The 23,471-nt window shown below is 43.6% G+C and overlaps 2 protein-coding genes across 3 annotated transcripts in view; one reads left to right on the top strand and one right to left on the bottom strand.

Annotated features, from left to right (window-relative positions):
• Window positions 1-200: 200 nt before the first annotated feature.
• Window positions 201-23,471, top strand: part of brf1a (BRF1 RNA polymerase III transcription initiation factor subunit a) — a 45,378-nt gene continuing 22,107 nt past the window's right edge. Inside the window, exons 1-13 of one of the 2 annotated variants that reach the window (XM_053232615.1) lie at window positions 201-699; window positions 1,397-1,536; window positions 2,577-2,792; window positions 3,785-3,862; window positions 6,948-7,121; window positions 10,214-10,245; window positions 11,783-11,855; window positions 17,874-18,023; window positions 20,077-20,170; window positions 20,648-20,774; window positions 21,617-21,656; window positions 21,798-21,890; window positions 22,983-23,270. In XM_053232615.1, coding sequence (XP_053088590.1) covers window positions 2,615-2,792; window positions 3,785-3,862; window positions 6,948-7,121; window positions 10,214-10,245; window positions 11,783-11,855; window positions 17,874-18,023; window positions 20,077-20,170; window positions 20,648-20,774; window positions 21,617-21,656; window positions 21,798-21,890; window positions 22,983-23,270 — 1,327 coding nt within the window. In that variant the 5' untranslated portion in view covers window positions 201-699; window positions 1,397-1,536; window positions 2,577-2,614. The remainder of the gene's footprint in view (window positions 700-1,396; window positions 1,537-2,576; window positions 2,793-3,784; window positions 3,863-6,947; window positions 7,122-10,213; window positions 10,246-11,782; window positions 11,856-17,873; window positions 18,024-20,076; window positions 20,171-20,647; window positions 20,775-21,616; window positions 21,657-21,797; window positions 21,891-22,982; window positions 23,271-23,471) is intronic. The other variant, XM_034302823.2, reaches the window with a different exon arrangement.
• btbd6a (BTB (POZ) domain containing 6a) lies at window positions 11,851-17,839 on the bottom strand. Its single transcript, XM_026939391.3, has 4 exons — window positions 15,923-17,839; window positions 15,131-15,221; window positions 14,296-14,414; window positions 11,851-13,872 (listed from the first exon to the last, which is right to left on the bottom strand). The coding sequence occupies exons 1-4, from the start codon at window positions 16,336-16,338 to the stop codon at window positions 12,840-12,842; spliced, it is 1,659 nt and encodes a 552-aa protein (XP_026795192.3). The 5' UTR covers window positions 16,339-17,839; the 3' UTR covers window positions 11,851-12,839.

Raw genomic sequence — 23,471 nt, 5'->3', positions numbered from 1 at the left:
TAACATGTTTTGAGGCAATTCTAATCACAAAACACTTATTAAACCTGTCTGATAATGTTGGTATTTACACCACACAGGCTTCTTTTTTTTTTTTTTTTTTTTATTTTAAGAAAAAAACAAAAACAACTAAGTAACTGAATAAATCAGTGAGAAAACGATTCTGAATCGAACTATGTGAATCGAATCATTTGAAAAGAATCATTTCGTACTTGACGCTGTATCGCTCTAGCACATTTGAAAAGGGGTGATTAGCACTTTTAACGCTCAGTACATGGCAGTGTTACGATAATACTCGTAACTTTGATTTATTGTACATTATTTTATGAAAAATAGATACTTTAGTTGTTATTAAGACGCCATAACGAGACTAAAAGGTCTACTTAAAGCTTTTTAAACACTGCGCCCCCCCCTCCGTTAGGAGCGACAGTGGTATGATCCACATGGCACGCTGCTGCTGAACATGTGCTGTTTGTTGATCTGATAGCGCAATGTCTACTTATTGAGGGTTAATGTGGTTATTATCCGGCTTGTCAGGTGAAGAGAGTGAGCTAAGTATTTACGATACATCGCGTTCTTCAGATATTTTGTTCAGTTGAATTACAGACAGTTCATTTTCGGGAGAGAGGAAGCCGAGTTAGCCACGCGCGCGCCTGCAGGATCAGGCAGGACATTAAGGGACCCTGCTTTCAGCTGCTCCAGGTAATCACTGTTTACTTCATTTGCTTGCGAATGGACAGATCTCTGCTTCTTCATGGCAGACGTAATGATGATGGTGTTGGGAAATAACACGGATTGTGACTAAAGTCCAGTGCATTACACTGCCACGTCACAACACGGCCTGTGCAGCTTCCATGTCAGCTTTAATTTCACAATGCTCTGGGGTTTGTTCATCAGAAAGAGATGACACATCCTGGTGACCTATTCAGATCTTTTCCCTCTTAATTACTCATAGCTTTCCTCTTAATTACTCTTACGTGGATGCCATTTCCTCCCTGTGCTCAGGTCACCAGTGTGAAGATGTCAGTTAAATATAATCAGATGTTCATATTTCTTACTCTCTCACAGATCAGTGCTCCATTTACACACTGACACATCACTGTTTCTCAGAGCAGCATCCTGGCTTTGACCTTCAGTACTGACCAGTAAAGGTCACAGGAGATCAAGTGTGGTGTGGGATAATCAGACAAACTAGACATGTTTGCGTAAAAATGCATTATATCAGTGTATTACAGACTGAAGAGGATAACTGGAGATTGACGATTTAATGCATGGATACTGATTATGATTATTAAATAAACAATAAACAGAGTTTAACGTATGATGTCCTAGTTTGTGCTTTGTGTCTTCTCAGTAATGTGACAAGTTTTTTTTTTTGTCTCATTAACTTTACACGAAGATAAAAAGGAGAGGAACGACCGTTTACAGCTGCTGTAACGTAAGAGAGACCAGGAACTACAACCCCGGGGAAATATGATGGAATCACCACACTTAGAGGATGTTTTTTACTCCGTAGCTAATAAACAAATCACGTTTGAGGTACGTTTCATGAAGCCAGAATGTTCAGCTATTACACATAACTTGTTTTGTGTCATATCTGTTCATTTGTTCATGTGCTGCGAAGTAAAAATCTGGGTGAACATCCTCTAGGTGTGGTGATTCCATCATTTTTGCCAAGGGTTATAACTTGTTTAGTGACTCTTAAATGTAAGTGTAAACAGATAAAAATAAAAAGTATGTGGTGTTCTATGAGTAGAAGGTTGGAATTGTTGGTGAATTGCTGTGGTATAAGAGGAATAAAACACAGTGAACTTCAGGGTGGTGACAGTGACCACGCTTCATCACAACACTCTGTCATTGATTATTTTCCTGTAACAGCATGAAACTGAGGGTTTTATTCCTTTGAAAAAATGCATGCTTATAGCTGATGGTTTAAAATGTAGTGTATGTTGGTACTTTACCATCGTGCAGTGCGGTAGGTTTGTATGTGTGGCGACATCCGTCATGACTTTGGATTTGGGAGAGTCGGATTTTTGACCTTAAGACTGATTTTTCTGCGCCGATGTTAAAGTGTCCTGACCATCGTGCCGAGGATCAGCATCATTTCCGACACTCCTACTATCATGGCAACTTGTAATTCTGATAACACGGAGAAGACAGATTTGATTCGCTGCACTGATTCTGTGGCTGGGTTTGTGTCGGGACAGAATTTACTCATGGCGGCTAAAACTATTTTATTATTATTATTATTATTATTATTATTATTATTTTGGTGTATCAGACTGCATAAGTAAAAAGTCAGCTTTGTTTTGCACATAGTAGTTGTTGAGCTTCATTACGTCACATCAGCTCTATCACTACACCACTGTTTACAGCTTTCTGATTAAAGCTCTGAATTACTGCATCACTCGCTGACACTAAGAGGGGTGTGGTTTAATTTTTTTTTTTTTCCCATAATGGGGCTTTTGTAACTAGAACAGGTGAATGTCATGCAGTTCTGATTAGCACGTTTGTTGTGTTGGGACAGACTCTCAGAAGTATTTATCGTGACATAATAATCTTTTCTTTTGTTTAAACAGACAGTTTGTCTCTCTGAGGTGACCGCGGCACCGACACCATGCGGAGGTGTAAGAACTGCGGTGGGACGGATGTGGACGTGGACCAGGCTCGCGGTGACGCCGTGTGTATGGGCTGCGGCTCCGTGCTCGAGGACAACATCATCGTCTCGGAGGTGACGTTCGTGGAGAACAGCTACGGAGCCTCGTCAGCGGTCGGCCAGTTCGTGGCCTCGGACTGTGAGTGATTTTCACGTGTGTCTTATGATACGTTGCGATATTCACAGTGCTGTTGTATCGGATACTTATTCTTTCATCACCACACTTACTTTATTTTGGACGCGTGAATCCCGTCTTATGACACAGTTCAGTAAACTTTTGTAAAGTAACGGAACCATCACATTTGGATTTTTCCCACATGTCAGGTGGAGCTTGGGTTAAATTTATGGGATAAATAAATGAATCAGCCAATCACATCACATGACTTCATCATGTGACATCACCAATTTGGCCCAAGTACTTGCTTTAAATACACAAAATAACAGTTATCCTATATTTAACCCAACCCAAGTTTGGTAAAATTTTACCAACACATTACAATTAGATGATAAAACTGAACATAAGCCACCCATTTTTGGCCCAGACACGCCCTTCACTCTGGTCTGATTACTGCACTGTACACAGTACATTACTGCACTGATACCATAAACTGGAATAAAAGTTTTGGCACTTGTTGCAGTACAGTGTTTTGGCCAGCAGAGGCTGCCATTTGGTTGAAATTTGGTTGATCAAAAAAAAATTTTCAGTGATCACTGGCCTGAAGTGAAGTGAAGTGAAGTGAAGTGACCCATACTCAGAATGTGTGCTCTGCATTTAACCCATCCAAGTGCACACACACGGTAGTGAACATACACCTGGAGCAGTGGGCAGCCTTTTTTGCTGCGGCGCAGGGAGCAGTTGGGGGTTCGGTGCCTTGCTCAGCGGTCTCACCTCAGTGGTGGTATTGAGGGTGGGAGAGAGCGCTGTTCGTTCACTCCCCCCACCCACAATCCCTGCCGGACCCGAGACTCAAACCCACGACCTTCAGGTTCACCTTCTGGTTGCAAGTCTGACTCTCTGTCCATTAGGCCACGACTGCCCCCCAATTAAGGACGTGTTATTAATTTTAGTTTTTGTTTTTTCTGTGTATTTTAGTCTTGATGATGCTTAATGTGTGTGTTTTTGTGCTACAGCTCAGGGCAATGTCCCGTCTCTGGGTGGAAACTTAACGGGGATGGGAAAAGAGTCCAGAGCACAGACGTTACAGAACGGTGAGTGAAAAGCGACCCACAGGCGTAGAACACTTATAACACACTTACACAGCGTTCATAATGACAATTTTAAGTTTAATTGTTTAAGACAATTATTTTTTAGTTTATTTATTTAAAAATATTGAGAGAATAAAGTGAGAAGAAAATGTCGAGAGAAGCTGAGAGTTGTGTGTGAGCGAGGGAGGGCGTGGACGAGGGAGTGTGTGGGTGAGGGAGGGCGTGGACGAGGGAGTGTGTGGGTGAGGGAGGGAGTGTGTGGGTGAGGGAGGGAGTGTGTGTGAGCGAGGGAGGGCGTGGACGAGGGAGTGTGTGGTGAGCGAGGGAGGGCGTGGACGAGGGAGGGCGTGGACGAGGGAGTGTGTGGGCGAGGGAGTGTGTGGGCGAGGGAGTGTGTGGGCGAGGGAGTGTGTGGGCGAGGGAGGGCGTGAGCGAGGGAGGGCGTGAGCGAGGGAGGGCGTGTGTGCGCGAGGGAGTGTGTGTGGGCGAGGGAGTGTGTGTGTGCGCGAGGGAGTGTGCGTGGACGAGGGAGTGTGCGGGTGAGGGAGTGTGCGGGTGAGGGAGTGTGCGGGTGAGGGAGGGAGGGCGTGGACGAGGGAGTGTGTGGTGAGCGAGGGACGGCGTGGACGAGGGAGTGTGTGGGTGAGGGAGTGTGTGGGTGAGGGAGTGTGTGGGTGAGGGAGTGTGTGGGTGAGGGAGTGTGTGGGCGAGGGAGTGTGTGGTGAGCGAGGGAGTGTGTGGTGAGCGAGGGAGTGTGTGGTGAGCGAGGGAGTGTGGTGAGCGAGGGAGTGTGTGGTGAGCGAGGGAGTGGGTGAGCGAGGGAGTGTGTGGGCGAGGGAGTGTGTGGTGAGCGAGGGAGTGTGTGGGCGAGGGAGTGTGTGGTGAGCGAGGGACGGCGTGGACGAGGGAGTGTGTGGGCGAGGGAGTGTGTGGGCGAGGGAGTGTGTGGGCGAGGGAGAGTGCGTGTGCGCGAGGGAGTGCGTGTGCGCGAGGGAGTGCGTGTGCGCGCGAGGGAGTGAGCGTGGACGAGGGAGTGTGCGTGGACGAGGGAGTGTGCGGGTGAGGGAGGGACGGCGTGGACGAGGGAGTGTGTGGGCGAGGGAGTGTGTGGGCGAGGGAGTGTGCGGGTGAGGGAGGGCGTGGACGAGGGAGTGTGCGGGTGAGGGACGGCGTGGACGAGGGAGGGCGTGAGCGAGGGAGGGCGTGAGCGAGGGAGGGCGTGAGCGAGGGAGGGCGTGAGCGCGAGGGAGTGTGCGTGTGCGCAAAGGAGTGTGCGTGGACGAGGGAGTGTGCGGGCGAGGGAGTGTGCGTGGACGAGGGAGTGTGCGTTTGCGCACCCTTAAGACTTTCAGTGTCGGGTTTCACAGATGTTCCTTGATCATCACAAATATGTTCAAGTAGCCTTTGCTGATAGTTAAAAAAAATAATAAATGGTGTAAGTTTAAAAGTTTGTGTCCCCTTTTCTTAATAAGATTGAAATTATTTACTAATATTTTTATATTATTCACAATATTATTCATAATAAATGTCACACACTGACGTTTTGAAATTAAGAGGCTCAGGTGGAAACCATCTGTATTTATTTATTTATTTATTTTATTTTTATTTTGTTGCAGGATTTACCCACATTTCATTTTTAATGAACGTAGTTTGTCCTTTGAGAGAGATGCGAAGGACTCAGAGCTGTTTCTGAACCGCTTTGTGGTGCAGTAACTGGTTTAAAACCTGATTTATGCTTCTGCAAAGATGCACAGAAAGGTGTTTGTGGGTTAGCATCGCTCCCTGGGGCTCTGAGAGAAGCCCAAGTGCAGGGATCCGAAATTAGGACTGTGTGTCCTGTGAATCTGTGAAGCTTCACTGTGTGTGTGCGCGTGTGTGTGTACGTGTGCGCGTGTGTGGGCGTGTGTGTGTGTGTGTGTGTGCGCGTGTGTGTGTGTGTGTGTGTGTTGGAAGAATGCTGAGCAGGAAAGTGTAGAGGTTAAAACCAGAACTGGTGGCAAAGCTAGATGGAGCAGTGTGATAATTTATGAGTCATGAGTCAGGCATGTGTGTGTGTGTGTGTTTCTCCTTAGCTGTGTTTCCTGACTGCTTAAAAAACCTGCATATTATTTCACATGGATGCCATGCATCGAATGATCAGATAAGTCAGAGTGTGAATAATTCATGCCGAGGTTTCGCAGCAGAAACGATCATTTGTGCCGAAAGTCAAAACACGGCTTAAGCAGGCCGTGTTAATTAGTGCTGGGCAGCATATTAAAAAAGAACAAGGAATAATCAGTTACTCCAGATTTAAAATAATCAGGATTATTTTTCAGCTTTGCTTAGCGTCAATAAGAGAAGCAGAAAATTTTCATTACTATGCAGAAACTAGGCGGCGATTAAATAATTCATTTACTGTCCCAATATATCTGAATGTTAATGAGTCTGTGTTCATGTGACGTAAACCGTAACGTTACATCGCTCTTACGCCTCTTAGACAGCCAAAGTTAAGCTTCCGGATCACTGGACACGTTATGTTCACTACCTAGGGGGTGAAATGGTAGTGGACCTACCTAGTGCACTACGCAGCCAGTGGCGCTGTAGGTTTTGAGAGGATCTGAGCAAACAAACACGTCACGTCCTTAACTGATGTAGTTTCTCATAACTTCAGTGTAACATCACCTGACCAAGACTGCAGTTCAAAATTCTCTCTCATTTCACTGAAATTAAAAGATTGGCACCCTTGAGCTGTGTTTATTGACCTTTTTTTCGAATTATTTAAGCAAGAGGAACATCGTGATCATGTTAAAATGAATTTAGATTTGTCAGGTTTATTTATTTATGTTAATTCATTTTTAAACACAGAGTTGAACTTTATTTAACTGATCCATGGGTTATAATCTTTAATAAACATATAAAATAAAAACACATTGTAAATTGCATTATTTGCATGTTAATGGGATTTTTATAATAAATCAGTGTATATATTGTGTATATTTTTCAGCAGACAGAAGAGAGGAGGTGGCTTTTTTATTCCTGAGTTAGAATACTTTTACAAAATACAGTTGTTTGTTTACTGTTTATTTGTTTTTTGTCTGTTGTTGTTCAGCGAAGAGGAATATAAATCACCTGGGCCACCAGCTGCAGATGAACCAGCACTGCCTGGACACGGCCTTCAACTTCTACAAGATGGCGCTGTGTAAACGCCTGACCCGAGGGAGGAAGTCGGCCCACGTCATCGCCGCCTGCCTCTACCTGGTGTGCAGGACGGAGGGCACGCCCCGTATCCTTTAGAGGAGGAGCAACAGATGTAGAGGCGGGGTCAGGAGAGGAAGAGAAGAGGCAGGGTCAGGAGAGGAAGAGGAGAGGCAGGGTCAGGAGAGGAAGAGGAGAGGCAGGGTCAGGAGAGGAAGAGGAGAGGCGGGGTCAGGAGAAGAAGAGGAGAGGCAGGGTCAGGAGAGGAAGAGGAGAGGCGGGGTCAGGAGAAGAAGAGGCGGGGTCAGGAGAAGAAGAGGCGGGGTCAGGAGAGGAAGAGGAGAGGCAGGGTCAGGAGAGGAAGAGGAGAGGCAGGGTCAGGAGAGGAGAGGCAGGGTCAGGAGAAGAAGAGGCGGGGTCAGGAGAGGAAGAGGAGAGGTGGGGTCAGGAGAGGAAGAGGAGAGGTGGGTTCAGGAGAGGAAGAGGTGGGTTCAGGAGAGGAAGAGGTGGGTTCAGGAGAGGAAGAGGAGAGGTGGGGTCAGGAGAGGAAGATGTGGGGTCAGGAGAGGAAGAGGTTGGTTCAGGAGAGGAAGAGGAGAGGTGGGATCAGGAGAGGAAGATGTGGGGTCAGGAGAGGAGAGGAGAGGTGGGGTCAGGAGAGGAAGAGGCGGGGTCAGGAGAGGAAGAGGAGAGGCAGGGTCAGGAGAAGAAGAGGCAGGGTCAGGAGAGGATGGGGATAGAGAAATAACTGGATGGTTAGGTTGATGGAGAGAAAAGGAAGGAAAGAATCAAAGAAAGAAAGAAATGAATCAGTGAATTAATGATTCAAAGAAATGAATGAATGGATAAATAATAAAAAAAATAGAGAATGAACGAAAAGAGAAAAGAAGGAAGGAAGGAGAAGGACAGAAGGAAAGAAAGAAACTGATAATTGCATTCAGAGATTGCTTATTCGGAAACCTGCGTGTGCGTGCGCGTGTGTGTGTGCGTGCGTGTGTGCGCGTGTGTGCGTGCGCGTGTGTGTAGGCAGTGTTTGTGTGCAGTGTTTGTGTGCAGTGTTTGGAGCTGGGGGTTCCCAGTGGGAGTGTTAAATATAGCTCAGTAGCTCCTCTGGTTCTAATTAGAGGCAGCGAGTCGCAGAAGCTCAGCAGCTTAGGGCTTTGTGAATTATACATTCTGCCTCTGAAGTGAAACGGCTCGATCGTTAGAGGAAGAGTTCAGCGGAAAATTAAACATACGACCCGAATGAAGTTGATCAGCCTGGAGATGTTTTGTGTCTGACATTTTTTCCCCTTTGTTTTGTTCTGGAGTGAGGAAGCTAACGTGGCTGCGCAGTGGAAGTTATAGGTAGCAGTTCAGCGTCGTGCGATCTGCAGTATGAGACTAAAGAATCAAACTTCACACACCAAACTTTGCTAACTGATTGTAACAAAAAAAATGTGTGTTTCGCACACTAATATACTCTTACACACCTGGATGAGTGTCATGAGTATAAATGTGTGTTTAAAGATGTTCTTATAGTATAAAGTGCAATGCTTATCTATCTATCTACCTATCTATATATATATATATATATATATATATATATATATATATATATATATATGTGTGTGTGTGTGTGTGTGTGTGTGTGTGTGTCTGTGCATGTGTGTGTATCCCATAATAGTCAGTCGTTTCATCATCAGTCTCTCAGTTGTGGATTATCTGTCTGTTGCCACGGTGACTAATCCCTTAATGGTCTTTGTGATTAATCCACTAGCGCCTGGTTGCACAGGTGTGCCTGTCTCCATGGCGAAGGTTGCCAGGAGACGGTTGAGTCGCAGGTTGGCGAGGTTACGTTGTGGTTAATGAGTTTGTTAATCAGTAGCACAGTATCGGCGTTTGTGATAATGATACATCGCACGCTTTAATTTGTTGTTATTGTGAAGGATCCGTATTAACGTTTCCGTGTGATGTGATTAATCACGCTTCATGTTCAAGCGTGAAGATTAAAGCAGTGTTGTTATGATTTATCGATATTTCGTCTACACTGAGCTCCTTCTGTGTGACGCAAATGATTTTACGCAGTTCAGTTTTTGTGTAATGGATGCATCGTATTAATCGTGTTAATGTTAGTAATGTTAGCAATCATTTAAATAGTCTTAAAAGGAACGTCTTAATTATAAACACAGATCCTGAGTCAAAAGATTTGCTCAAGAATAGAGAAGATGGTGGCTGTGTTTCTCTTCAAACATTTCAGTTTTAACTGAAATCTGTGTTTCTGGTAAATAGAGCTGTGTGAAAATGCTGAAGATGATGTTTTTTAACGCATGTGTGAAAGAAAACGTTTTTCATCTTTATCAGCAGACCAAAGATTCCGTCTCAGACCAAACAGTATTCTACAGGTTTTCTGAATTTTGAGATCTTTCAGGTTTTTTTTCTTCACATTTTCAAATTTAGCAAGTGCACAATGGAAAGTGCACGCTGATGAACCAAATCCGCTACCAAATTCTCACTTTCAGCACCTCGCAGTGCATTATGGGTAATAGACAGTTCCTTGACCAATCAGAATAACAATGTAGTAACAACTATCTGTTTTTTCTTTTTCTTTTTTTCTTTTTTTTTTTAAATCTAAATACAGGGTATTTCAAAAGTCTCTATACCTAGGGGAAATTTTTCTGTGGGGAAGTACCTATGGGAAACTTCCACTTTTTAGCGAAATGTAACTTGATTTACAAAACCTCCTCTACGTGATCGCCGTTTCTTAGTAAACACACACGGAGTCGTCTCTCGCACTCAGGATGAACTCGTGTCCACACATCTGCTGTAACGCGTGTAACCGCACGTCCATCGCAACCTTGCGACAGCTTCCTGATCCACCAAAGAGAAAGATTTCAATACGTCCTTCTTTTGTCAAAGGCATTTTTAAAAACTATCTGAAATAAATATATAATCTAAACACTGTAGGAAACATGTTGGAAGACATTTTGGTAAAAAGTGTTCATTTTCCCTCTGTATGGAGACTTTTGGGACACGCCGTATTATTATTAGAACTGATTATTAAAATGGCTGAGATTCTGTCAGAAACCGTAGCTAGACACTGAATTAATACAGAATGCAATATTTTATCCTCATGAATCAGGAAAGATTTGACCGGATGTGTGTTTTTTCCGGCCCGGTTCTTTAACTGAGCTGTATCAGACATGCTGTTGGATCTTAGCGATCTGCTGCAGGTGAGTTTAATACTCCTTATCAGCTTGTATTTCCTGTGAACATAACTTCGATGAATGGTGTGTGTGTGTGCGTATTTTTTGCAGATTAGCTGCAATTAAAGGGATTAATACAGTGTCACACACCTCTTCATTTTAGTCTGAGTGATATTGCAGGATATTGATGTTGGCCTCAGGTTGTGTGTGTGTGTGTGTGTGTGTGTGTGTGTTAAAAATGACATTTGAATTTGAATGACTTTGTATCACATAAACCAGAGAAGATCAGCATTTAATCAGGAACATTAACGTTAACATTTCAGACTCGTTTGTATTTATTTATGTTTTCTTATCACTGATATTTAGCTCGAGTTTTAGGTTTCTTAGCCGGGATCTGTTCTCTACATGCCCAACAGAACGCTATTCTAGATACACAAAGAGAAATTATGACTTTAATAACTGTGTGTTGAAAATTTCTGAACACGATATCAACCTGCTTCAGGTGACATGAAGATAAACGAGTCTGTTGCGATAGACTTACATCAGGTCTGTATTCTAACGACTTGTCCTTCCTTATCAGACTGTCTTAACAATGCGTACATGAAGTCTGTAAAACAATACCGAAAGCAAACTAATGTGCTACTTTATTTTTGTTTTTTTTCTCCCAGAAATTGACTCCAGCACAAAATGATCATTACCAGATTCTGACAGTGTAAATGATCATGTCAGGAAGTGCTTCCAGCATTAAAATTTATATAGGTGGCATATTTTGACAGGCAATCTTATTATTAAAAAAAAAAAATGCCCTCAGTATACAAAGAAGGGTGAATCTGTGGGCTTGTGGCATGTACAGAAACTATGTAAGCTTTTTGGCACGGGTTTTATTCACGGCTGTGCATCAACAATTTCTTTTTTTAATCTTACAGTGTAAGAGGGTTTAATTTAAATTAACGCTCGCTCGGTGAAGGCAGGTGCTTCAGGAGGTGTCATACAGTGTTACAAGATTTCTCTTGGACATTCAAGTGTGAGGGTTTTTTTTCTTTTGAATAAATAAATATCTTAATTTAAATGGTATTTGAAGAGTGAAATTCATTGTGACAGCCACATTAAAGCAATTGAACGAGTTTGTGTGAGGGTAGCTGTCATGGTATACATGTTTTACACACACACACACACACACACACACACACAAATTGATCTATAAATTCCTTCCTTTTCTGGCCTGAGGAAGAGTTTTCCCTGTGGGGTCAGGAGTGTGTATGGAAACCCTCCCACGTTTAAAAAAGGTCATGACCTCTTACTGCTCTTCCAAGGAATTCCCTTTAATGGGCCCAGATGGAGGGGAGTGGGTGTGTGTGTGTGTGTGTGTGTGTGTGTGTGTGTGTGTGTGAGAGAGAGAGAGAGAGAGAGAGAGAGAGAGAGAGAGAGAGGAGGTTAGAGTAGGAAAATAAAACAATATGAAGTACTGAAAATCAATATCAGGACTGAATCTGTGGTCTGGAGAAGAAACACTTGTTTTCCTCGTTCCTGTAATTGTCCTCGTCCTGATTCTTGTCCTCTGCAGGTCAATGTGTACGTGCTGGGAAGAACGTTCCTGGTGTTGGCTAGAGAACTCTGCATCAACGCTCCAGCCATAGGTAAACCTTTCATACATCATACTTTCACTCACACACACACACACACACACACACACACACACACTGCTGATGCATTGAGTAATTGCTTTGCTCAAAGAAATCATATAGACCAAAAAGTCAGGTGTGTGTTGTGTGGTGTCTGTGTGAATGCAGTGTTCCTGTTTAGACCCAGAGGGCGCTGTGGCACTGCGCGCGCACACACACACACCCACACCCACACACACCCCCCTTGCTGTCTCACTTTATATCATCATATAAAAAAGTAGAAAATCAGGCTCATCAGACCACTTAGATCTCCTGTGGCTTATTTTACATTTTATTTTAAGTAATGAATTGCTAATCTGCAGCTCTGCAGATACTTTCAACCTCCGTATTCTCTCAGCCAGCGTCAAGCTGTTAAGAAAATAAACAATAAATAAATAAAACACATTAGAAAGAGACACGCTTTTCAGAGCAGTACAATCCAACGTCACTGTTCACAGGCAGATATTTCTGTGTGATAGTAATTTAAAAAAAAAAAAAAAAAAAGTAAAATGGGTTTAAATTAAGATATACAGAATAAAATAATAAGCTTAAAGAAATAAATAAGATTGAAGAGCATTCCTTTGAAAATGTGAGAAGTCCTATTTCTGGAATTAAATCTCCTTAGACCCCCGTAATTCTCTGTGAAATGGACCAGTCCAAATCCTCACGTGTACAGTCGACTATGGGAATCTGTCCCACCCTCCGCCGTCTCACGCAGGCATCTTAGTGTCCTAGTTATGGAATTAGCCATTCTCTAATCCAGGTCATCTCTGAAATGGACTGGTCCAAATCCTCTTGTGTAGAAGAAAACTTGAGGAATTTCCCCCCCTCGTTTCTGTCCCAGTGTCGTCAGTCCGGAGAATGTAATCACTCGTACCTCTTACTGTCCTATTTCATAGTGTCCTAGTTATGTAATCGAGTATCCTCAAATCCAGGTCCGTAATGGACCGGTCCAAGTCCTCACGTGTAGAAGACGAGATCTGGGATCTGCCCCGCCTCCACCCCCGTCCCGTTGGTGCTGTCGGACGAGCTCTGGAACTGGAAGGTGACTTTTCCGCAGCGGACCTCCGTCATGCCGTCTTGTCCGAAGTAGCTAAGCTCGGTTCCGTCCAGAACGGCGCTGACCGTGTAGAAAACGTCCGGTTCCACCTGCACCGGCTGCTCGAAAAACACGACGAACGCTGAGCTCGAACCGTCCGACACGAACTTCGTCAACCTCTGTGCAAGCATCTCTTCTTGTCTCTTCAGCTCGATCTGGACACCGTACTCACATTCCCGTTCGCTGGATCCGTAAAGTCCAAGTCCAGCCATGAAAACGCGCTGATCAGCCGCGAACCTGATGCTGTCACATCGTCCTTGGTATCGCCACTGATTGCTCCGGTACGCCGAGGACCGGAACCGGCTGCATCGCTGCGGCTCGAGCCCCGTCCTCGGCGACACGGGAAAATCCAGCCGCGGTTTCTCAGCTGCGGTGAACCAGAGGAAGATATCGCGTGTCTCCTGCGGGGTCAGGAAGTCAAACTGCGCCACGCCATTAGCAAACTCTGCTAGCGTCATGGCAGGGAAGCGTAAAAGGTGCAGCGCTTCACCTAACACGGCTCGCTTGCTTGAAGCCGTGGCGCTCGTGCCACGCCGCTGGCACTCTGCCTCAGCCCACGCCAGTGCCGCCTGCAGCACGGCAGATTCGTTAGCGTTTAGTGAGTCGCGTCGCAGGACGCTCTCTAACGTACCCGAGTCGATTTGGAGGAAGCCGTCGGATCTTAGCGCCAGCTCAGCCTGGGCGTCGATGACCCGCCAGCAGCTCTGCGCCAGCTCGGACTCGTCCAGTGCGCGACAGTGAGAGAGCAGTGCAAAAGCATTACCCGCTTCCAGCCTCGACTCCAGGAAGCGCACGCAAGCGCTAACCAGCGCAGACACGAGGTACTTCTTGGCTGCGTAGAGCGTCCCCACGACTGTTTCCGAATTGAGCTCGATCTCATCGCTGTACAAGTACCTAGAAGGACAAAGGAGAGGAAGAAGCCAGAGTTAAAAAAAACGTGGACCGGCCCAGAAACATTAAAATGCTGCAGTGTTTCACAGCCCTCTGATGAAAACCACAATCTCTGGTTGCACGGTTATTGCACCAGGAATTTTTCATATCGTCCCTTAAAACCGCGTTATACGACAAGCTCTTTAACGAACGTAGCTGATGTGTTTCCGACAGATAGAAAAGTGATCATCTTGCCCTGAGCCTCATTCCTGCTGCCCTAAGTCATCTTTCCTACCCATTTCAAGGCAGATCACACATCAGTCAAGTCTAATAGCAGAGAAATAAGAGGGCAGATCCGCTGAGGCATTAGTGCTCCAGCCTCAATTGCTGGCTGGACAGCAGGGTAACGCTGTTATTTTTAACCCAGCGGTGATTAGGGAGTCTTACTTCAGCAGGATTAAAAAAGCAGCCGGTTCCACATCTGGTATCTGGATCTCGGAGTCTCCCTCGGCAAGGTCGCCATAAAACATGGCGCTGAAAACAGAGCTCCCGACAGCCAGGACGTACTGAATAAAAGAGAGAGAAAGAATCAGTGAACAAAGTGAATGAAACTCTGAACTACTGGGGAAACTATGGAAACTTTCTGATTTTAGAAAAAGTGATATTCGTGGTTTTCTGTTCGGCCCGATTTGGTTTCATAGTGCAGAAAACACATTTACTGAGGTGCACGTGGCGAAAGGGTGGATCCGCTGACTTCCTGCAATTGAGTCAAATCGGGATTGAATCGTGTTTTCGTTGCAATCGAAGCGTGGTTGTTTTGGTCCACACCCGAAAGGACCACACTGAGGAGGTTAAACAGCAAATATACATATCAGAGATCTAGACAACCTCAAGAGTGCGCACTACTGAAACCACCAGCACTGTAAATGTGGCTCATGGACTCGCACTGATGTTCACTTTGATTCGATTTTCTGACGCCGCTTTCTGTATGACACCTGACCAAATTAAAGGCATTTGTGTTTTCTGCTTATTCTTACCATCTTGAATAATCTTTCTTGCTTTACATTTCAGTCTAGCTCCAGAGTCGCTTTACGTTAATCGGAGAGGAAGCAGCGGCGTGACGGCCACGAGTGTCATCACACTGTTCTGTACAGAATGACGTCATCAGCTATCTAGGTCTAACGTAGTGATGTTCCTTTTCTGACACACGTGAGCTGTTTCTACTCGGATCATCATCCAGACAGGACAAATCTCAAGGAAACCTCAAGCTCTTTAAACAAACCTTATGCGCTGGAACTTTGTGTGTTGCTCCTGGTGGACCGACGATGAAGTGCACATCTGCCATGTGTTCGTTATTGAACATCACCGCGTTCCTGAATGGAGGAAAAAAAGAGAATATTTTGTAATAAGTCATCATTGGACATAAGAATCAACACTGCAAGATCATAAGAAAAACTACTAGTAGTAATTCTATAAATAATTGCTAACTAATGATAAGATAATAAGTTACTGTTTAAAAATGGTAGTGAAAACGAATCATTAAATCATTAAAACGAATATTTAAAAACAACAGTAGCTAATAGTAACACAGCTAGTAAACAAATATAAATAATAGCATGTAATATTATTAATAGTACTAATTTTTATGTAATAGCATCAGTATTAGTATCATGAATGTTACTAATGGTTAAAATATTAATAATAAATATATACTACTACTATGACTACTATAATTTAAATATATATGTATGTGTGTGTGCGTATGTATGTATTAAAATATGCATAATAATAATTTAGTACTAATTACAACTAATAGAGTTAATATTTTATTATAAATACTAGTTTTTATTAGAACATCAATAACTGTTAAGTGAGAGTGGTTGTGAAATTGAGCACTGCCTAACAACAACAATAATAACAACAACAATAATAATAACAACAACAGTAATAACAGCAACAATAACAACAGTAACAACAAAAGTAATAACAGCAACAATAACAACAATAACAACAACAACATCAACAGTAATACCAGCAGTGTGTAGACTCGGAATAAGTGCTGATTTCTCGGTACCTGTCGCGGAGGTTGGTGTGTGTGTGTCCCCGCTGTGTGTGTGTTTCCCCGGCGCGGTTCTCCTCCGCGGTGCTGTCGCTCTGCTCCGCCGGGCTGCGGCGCTCCTCCTCGGGCAGAGTCAGCGCGGAGCTCCCGCTGTTCCCGGTGACCTCCTGCAGCTCCGCGGCGGGTTTCATCTTCCTGAGGGACGCGGCGCCGGCGGTCAGGCAGGTCGGCGCTCTGCCGGAGCCCTTTGCGGCTTTCCTGGACTGTTTGAGCGCCGCAGGCAGCAGGAGGAAGAACGTGAGCCCCTTCATGATGCGGCCGTGATGCCCGCATGACTCCTCCGCTATGACCGGAAAACTCCGCGGTCTGCTCCACTCTCCCTCCGCCGCCTCCAGCCGCACCGTCCCGCTCCCAACCGCCTTACTTCTCATCGCATCGTCTTCGGGGACAAATCCTTTCTAAATAAATAAAGAAATCAATAAACTCCTTATAAAGTCTTGTAAATTAAAAAGTTAAAGGCGTTCATTATTTAAAAAAAAAAAAAAAAAAGCGAGTTGAAATGGAAACGCCTGCGTTGCTTAGTTACGCTTAACGGCTTTCCCGAATGCGGAGCTCCAGCGATATGGACTGATTTTAGCGTTGGGATAGCCCCGCCCCTTGCCCCGCCCACCACTGACTGCACCAATCAAACGAAAGTGCTACTGATGCGGTTGTTGTTTGCCGTGCGCGTGTGACATTGTGTACTGCGTAGTGCGCATGCGCGTTTGTCTCCGTCGCGCTAATGAATGTGAACGTAAACTGATTATTATAATTAATAATAATCATAATTTTATATTTAAAACATTTTTTTTCTTAAACTGCTAAGAACATAGTTTACGATATGAACACTAAATGTATAGAAATGTACTTATGTAATTATCCTGGAAACAAATTTGAATAATTTCAAGCTCACTAGCTTATGTACTACTTTTGAATAGTTTTATATTAATATAATTTTATAATTAACTCTTGTGTATTTGTCTTTAAAAAAAAAAAAAAAAAAAAAAAAAAACTGTATATAGTATTTGTATCTATATCCGTCCCTGTTCACTGGATGTTCTAAGCCTTGCTTTCTGATTTATGAATAAGAGATCCACTGTGCTGGAGGATTACTGATTAAAGGATCCCTTTAACACTGAATCAATCATCGTTCACATGTAAATGATCGTCGTTACGTCGCCGTAGGAACTTCATCAGTATCAGTAAATAGTACCAGGCCAAAATAGTTGTAAAATAGGTCAGTTCTGCTGCTTCCTTGCCACCTATATAGGTCACTATATGGGTCAAACCTGTTTTTTTTTTCAGACTTGCGTTGGAAATGAATGCACAATGTACTCTTTTCCTTATTTTTCCTTTTGTTCTGCTGTCTGAGACTTTGCTCATCTGCTCATTACGCTTGACTCAGCTAAGTTCAGCTCATGGTTCACTGACAAAAAATCACAGTCATGTGACACATGATGTAACATGATGATATGGGAATAGGTTTGTGTGTATATGTCTCCTCGTAAGACGATATAATGTGCATCACAATACAAACAGTGCAGTGTATGAAAGATATGTTTAAAGTAGTCAGCAGTTTAATAAGATTAAGAGCTGTTTTAACTGGATACGATGCAATAGGATGTGATTCAGTATTGTGTGAGAGTGATATAGAGGCTATATTTCCTGTACAATATATTACAATCATCCCCTTCACATTTTGATAAATGCTATGTCATTCAGAATCTTTTTGCTTCTTAGCAGTATATATCAGTCTAAAGGACATCTGCCCTTTTCGGTTACTTTGACCTTTTTAAGGTCATACACTATTTCTAGCAGTGTTAGGTTTGAGGAGTGGAAAGCCACAAGCCACGCCTCTTTTACATCGACGAATGGACACTAAGACCAAATCCTACACCTCTGTGTGTGTGTGTGTGTGTGGTTGCAGATCCGTGTCTGTACATCCCCCGCTTCGCCCACATGTTGGAGTTTGGCGAGAAGAGCCACGAGGTGTCCATGACGGCGCTGAGACTCGTACAGAGGATGAAGAGGGACTGGATGCACACGGGACGAAGGCCTTCAGGGCTCTGTGGAGCAGGTAACCATGGCAACCCCCCGACCTATTGACGCCGACGTTTTTACGGATGTCAGGTAGCGAAGGGTGCTGATAAACGCTCACATGCACGCACACACAAAAAAAAGAAGCGCATACGTATGCATAAGGACAGCGTGCTAACCACCATCGTGATACGTCATAAACACTCTGATGTGTAAAAGATGCACATAATATCATTATATAAACCTTCACTGGGTTTGAGTGACACACAGGCCACGCCTATTTCACTGTGACTGACTGACACAGAGGCCACGCCTATTTCACTGTGACTGACTGACACAGAGGCCACGCCTATTTCACTGTGACTGACTGACACAGAGGCCACGCCTATTTCACTGTGACTGACTGACACAGAGGCCACGCCTCCTTCAGCTTCAAGCTGCTTTCCATGCTTGAGTAGTTCTATATAAATAAAATATTATATTAATATTCAGTGTTGTTGTCAGCTCAGTTGTTGCTGCTTTCCTAATGTACAGGAAACAGCTGTGATTGGTTACCAGTGGCAACCAAAAAATAGTGTGGGCGTGGCTTTTAAAAATGACAAGCGTGGCCCAAAGTGTAAAATTACTATAACTCAGACAGAATACTGGTTAAACAAATCCATCTCCATCTATTTTTTGTTAAATTTATTTCGTTTAGGCAGTGCAGATTTTTTTTCTTTGTAAATTATTTATCTCTGCTGTTCTTAGTTCATATCACGCTATTCTGTTTCCATGCCACTTCATTTAGATAATATTTTTTTAGCTCTCATGCATGGAGCTGCTATTGTTATTGGACTTTTCAGGAATTATTCCCACACAGCATCATTAATTAAGTCCCTGCGAGAGCCTGAGCTCGTTGGGGGGAAAAGTAGCTCCTGCTTGGTTTCAGTGTTACTGTGCCAATAATGAGACAGGGAGATGATTGTATCTAAAAATACTAAACGTAAATCATCTGTGTGGAGAGGATTTTTTTTTTTTTTAAATAGTGTATGTGTTTTATTTTATTATACAGAAATACGTATATCTGAGCAGTTTCTCTGGTGGGGTCTGACGAGTGTTCAGCCCGAGCGCTTGGTTAAGCAGTTAGTAGAGGATGCAGGTTAGGAGTCTCAGTGGCAACCCTCTCGTGATTTTCTCATCTCTCACATCGTATCCCTCTGAGCTATAATGAGAATAAGCTCCCCCTCCTTTCCTGTCAGTTTTTCGTTTTTTGATCTCTCTCCCCTGTCATCACTCTCTGTCCTGGTTTTCTGCCTGAATAATTCACGCAACATTAATGTTTCAGGAGCCGTGCTCAGTGATGGGAAGAGCCAGTTTAGGGGAGTTCACTTCATGGTGAGAGACCAAATACAAGAGGGTGAGACAGATTGAGAGAGAGGGAGAGAGATGATGGGGTTTCTGTCCTGCTCTGCATTGTAGAGACTTAATGGAAACTTTAAAACACTGATTTTTTTTTTTGTCTCATTGAGACAGGAAAGTCTGCGTCTGTATAAAAAATCTTATAAAGAGTGCTGATGATTTTTGTCTCAGTCTCTTTAGAAGTGTGTGTGATTGACTGGTTGCTTGTCTTGTTGCTCATTACAATACTTAACAGGAGAGCAGTTGATAGAATCTTTTTTTTTTTTTTTTTTGCTGAATTGCTTAAAATGCGTCGTATTTAAACAGGCAGGGAGTTTGATGTGGGCGAATATGGGAAAGGCCAAGAGGAGAAGCAGTGCAGTTTCATAGACTCAGAGACTTGCATTTATTTTTGACTTTCTCTTTTTTATTTTTTAAACGTTTTTATAAAGCTATATGACATAACTGAAGAAAATTTCTTCACTTTAAAATGTGTCTATGTTAATTATTTATTTCCCCGTACATGACTGAGTATCCTTACTTTAACTCTGTCCAATAAATAGTTTAATCTAATGTTCGAAGAGAAAGTTGGCTAATGAATGTTGGTTACTGTAGTAGGTTTTATGTTCTCTTTAGAAAAGCAATCATACTTTTAATAGATATATTAACAGTAAGGTGTGTGTGTGTGTGTGTGTGTGTGTTTTTATGGTTTACAGCTCTGCTGGTCGCCGCACGTATGCATGAGTTCCGTCGCACCATCAAAGACGTGATCGGTGTTGTTAAAGTGTGTGAGGCCACGCTGAGGAAGAGGTCAGGTCATTAAACACACATACACACCTGCCTATATCTCTCATAATCAATAATACTAATAAGTTATCCTGTGTGTGTCTCCGTATTGATGTTAAATCTCTGAAATTTGATCAGCCAGTTGCTAAACCTGATCATGTGATGCCATCATTAACCCTTTCTAACCTTTAAAATAAAGTACTGATTACACAGTTGTTATTACAGCTACTTAAGTTTGCTAGCAAGCTAGATAATGTCGCTAAATTATGTTGTGTAATGAAGTTCTGTATTTATTGCTAAGCCGTACACCAAGGCAAAGGAGAGAAAACACACACTAGGTATCATAAGGTCACATGATACAGTTCGTGATTAGCTCCGCCCTTACTGACCCATGAACACGTGTCACGCGACATCACATACTGTTTCAACCCCCGAAGGCTGAGACGCCATGTAACCGCACCACCTCTCTCCTGACACGCCCCTCTGTGCTGTGATTGACAGGCTGAGTGAGTTTGAGGACACGCCCACCAGCGAGCTGACCATTGACGAGTTCATGAGGGTGGATCTGGATCAGGAATGTGACCCGCCCTCTTTTAAAGACGGACAGAGGAAGCTCCGGCTGCAGAAGGTCACTCAGAGAGCTGAGCTTATAATATAATTTAATATACAGATAATAGAATACAAAGTCACTTAATAAAGAAGAAAAAGAAAGAACATTCCTTATTGCTGTACATTAAAGGGATGTTTTATTGGCTGTTATATTCCTGTATCGTGGTTTAACCTCTCAGCCTGAGACGTTCAGTCAGAAATAAACTGAACACAATTTCCAGATTTATACGAAAAGTAATCCATCAGCCAGAAGACAGATATGAGGCTAATGTGGCTAACAAATAAGGATAGCTAACAGCTACCAGTTTAGCATTGTGCAAACTACATGTCTAAATCATCATACACTCTTTTACAAATTTAAAAGGTATCATTTTGTTCAGAAACATCATATGTACATAAACAGTTTAATTCCGTATTTTTTTAAAAATTGGAACTCTATTATTATTCCAATCACTTCTAATCTACTTCAACTTCAAACTTTAGGCCACGCCCCCTACGTGAGTCTGATGCTGGTGTGCAGTGACACCAAACTGAGCGCTGAGGAAGAACGCGATTTGGCTTAATGGTAGCACTTCTGTGATGTCCTTTTTTTTTTTTTTTTTTTTTTTTTAAATAGACATGCAATTTGTATGCTAAACCGGCAGCTATAAGCTTCCTCTATTACTAGCTTCAGTGCAGAGCTCAGGAGTGAATGTCACACAGCTGACTGATCAGGTTTGGGGTTAAAGGGGAAAATTGTGTCATTTCTGGCTGAACTTTTACTTGAAGATGTGTGTGTTTGTTATGAATTAATATCCAGTGTGTTAGAGAGCTGTTTTGCTCATGGGCTTGAGACAGAAGTGTGTCTTTGTTTTCCTGCAGATCGAGGAGGAACTGGCTAAGAAGATCGACGACGTTCAGGGTATAGGAATGCATTTGTAAACAGAATACGTGTGTGTTTTGATGAATAAGAAGTTCACTCAGCTTGGTCTTGGTCTCAGCTTGGTCTCAGCTTGTGTGTGTGTGTGTGTGTGTGTGTGTGTGTGTGTGTGTGTGTGTGCAGGTGAAATCTCTGGCTATCAGGACGAGATTGAAATGGAGCTGGAGAACAGTCGACCAAAATCCAGAGGGATCTTTGCAGCTTATGCAAAAAATGGTATACACACACACACACACACACACACACATATAGAGTATATTTCCAGTCTCACGTCTCACATTACACTCTGCTTTAACACCTTATCTTTATCGACGTGTCCTGTGAAAGCGTTTTTATTGTGTTATGCTGCGGAAGCGTCCGTCCTCACTCTGCTCTTCACTCTGGCATGTTTCTGTTGACGCCAGCTCAATCTCGGCCCAATTAACACTTCATTACAGAAAGCCGCGATGGCCGTCCTCGTGTTTGACAGTGATAGCTGGAGAGGGCTAATTATTAGGCGCTGGTGGGTGTGTGTGTGTGTGTGTGTGTGTGTGTGTGTGTGTGTGTGTAAATGTGTGTCGATGTGTAGCTGTGTTGTTGGTAATGATTGACTCTCCACACAGCTGAGCTTTGAATAAAAGGCCAAATAAAGCAGGATTCCTGGTTTAATTAAAAAAGCCCCATCGTTAAGCTCGTTAACTGAGCCGTAACGACGTACTTAATCACTCACAGTAACAATACGCAGTGGCACGGCTGAATAGAGCAAATGTCAGTGATGACACCGACGCGGCGTTTCATTCTCTGATGATCTACTCTGCTGAGTTCCAATAAACTAATTAACAGGAGAAGGTTAATGATGCTGCTTTTCATTATTAGGGACATTTTTTCCCCCTCTTTTGTCGAAAATATTTTAAAGCAACAGTTCACAATTCAGCCTGAGACATGTTTGCATTTTTGTTTTATTTTATTTATTTTTCCTCCAAATTTGGTCATTTTGCTAATTCCCATCCACTAGCTAGCTCTCTCTTGACATCTGACGCTCTGCATCTTTTCGAAATTGCTGCTCTTGCTACATTACAGAGCAGCTGAACAAATGGAGGAAAGCGCTCTCTGCCCTCTTCCACATACATGAGCTGAAAGACACCCATGAGACAGAGTAAGCCCCGCCCACGGCCTTGCATGGCTTTGGCATATCCGGGATTTGAACTTGCGATCTCGTGGTAATAGGAGGAACGCGTTTCTGTTGCGCCATTTTTTGTTTGCTTCTTTAGTTTTGCTAAATGTAGCTAAGAAATAATGGAAGCCACTACTTTTGTAACCCTTTTCCAGACGACGCCGTCTCTGTGACGTCATCCAGCGTGCACGATCTTGACGACGAGGGCGAGGATGAAGACCTGCGCGTGGCGGCGTCTCACCTGAGCAAAGACCTGCCCGGCGTCAGCGACGGAGAGGAGCAGTGCGATGATGAGCGACAGGAAGCGAGAGAGGAAGAGCGAGACTCTCAGCCCAAGCGTCCGTCTCTGGAGGCTCTGCTCGGGCCGCTGCCCACCGCCGCCAGCCTCGGCCTGTCCGACTCCATCCACAAGTGCGTGGGAGAGGAGAAGGAGAACGAGAACGGTGAGGAGCGACGGCTCTGCATTCACGCTTCACACTCAACGCAGTTCAGTTCTCATTTTTTTTGGTCTGACTGGGCCATCAGTGACATCACCGTAGACATTTTCCGATACTTAGTTATTGTACAGCTCTTCTACGTCGTGTATATGCCATTATCCATATTTTCCATATTATCCATATAACTTTGAAAAATTGAAAACCAGC

This window comes from Pangasianodon hypophthalmus, chromosome 3 (assembly GCF_027358585.1).
Source record: "Pangasianodon hypophthalmus isolate fPanHyp1 chromosome 3, fPanHyp1.pri, whole genome shotgun sequence".
Classification (NCBI taxonomy): domain Eukaryota; kingdom Metazoa; phylum Chordata; class Actinopteri; order Siluriformes; family Pangasiidae; genus Pangasianodon; species Pangasianodon hypophthalmus.
Note: the sequence above shows the minus strand (reverse complement) of the source record. Positions and strands in the feature narration are given on the sequence as shown.

What these genes read in the sequence shown, in the direction of transcription:
- btbd6a (XM_026939391.3), bottom strand. Translation starts at nt 16,338, where the DNA reads ATGAGAAGTAAGGCGGTTGGGAGCGGGACGGTGCGGCTGGAGGCGGCG. An exon ending in CACACCAACCTCCGCGACAG is followed by an intron (nt 15,222 to 15,922) that starts GTACCGAGAAAT and finishes TCCTCCATTCAG; the next exon opens with GAACGCGGTGATGTTCAATA. An exon ending in GCTTTTTTAATCCTGCTGAA is followed by an intron (nt 13,873 to 14,295) that starts GTAAGACTCCCT and finishes TTGTCCTTCTAG; the next exon opens with GTACTTGTACAGCGATGAGA.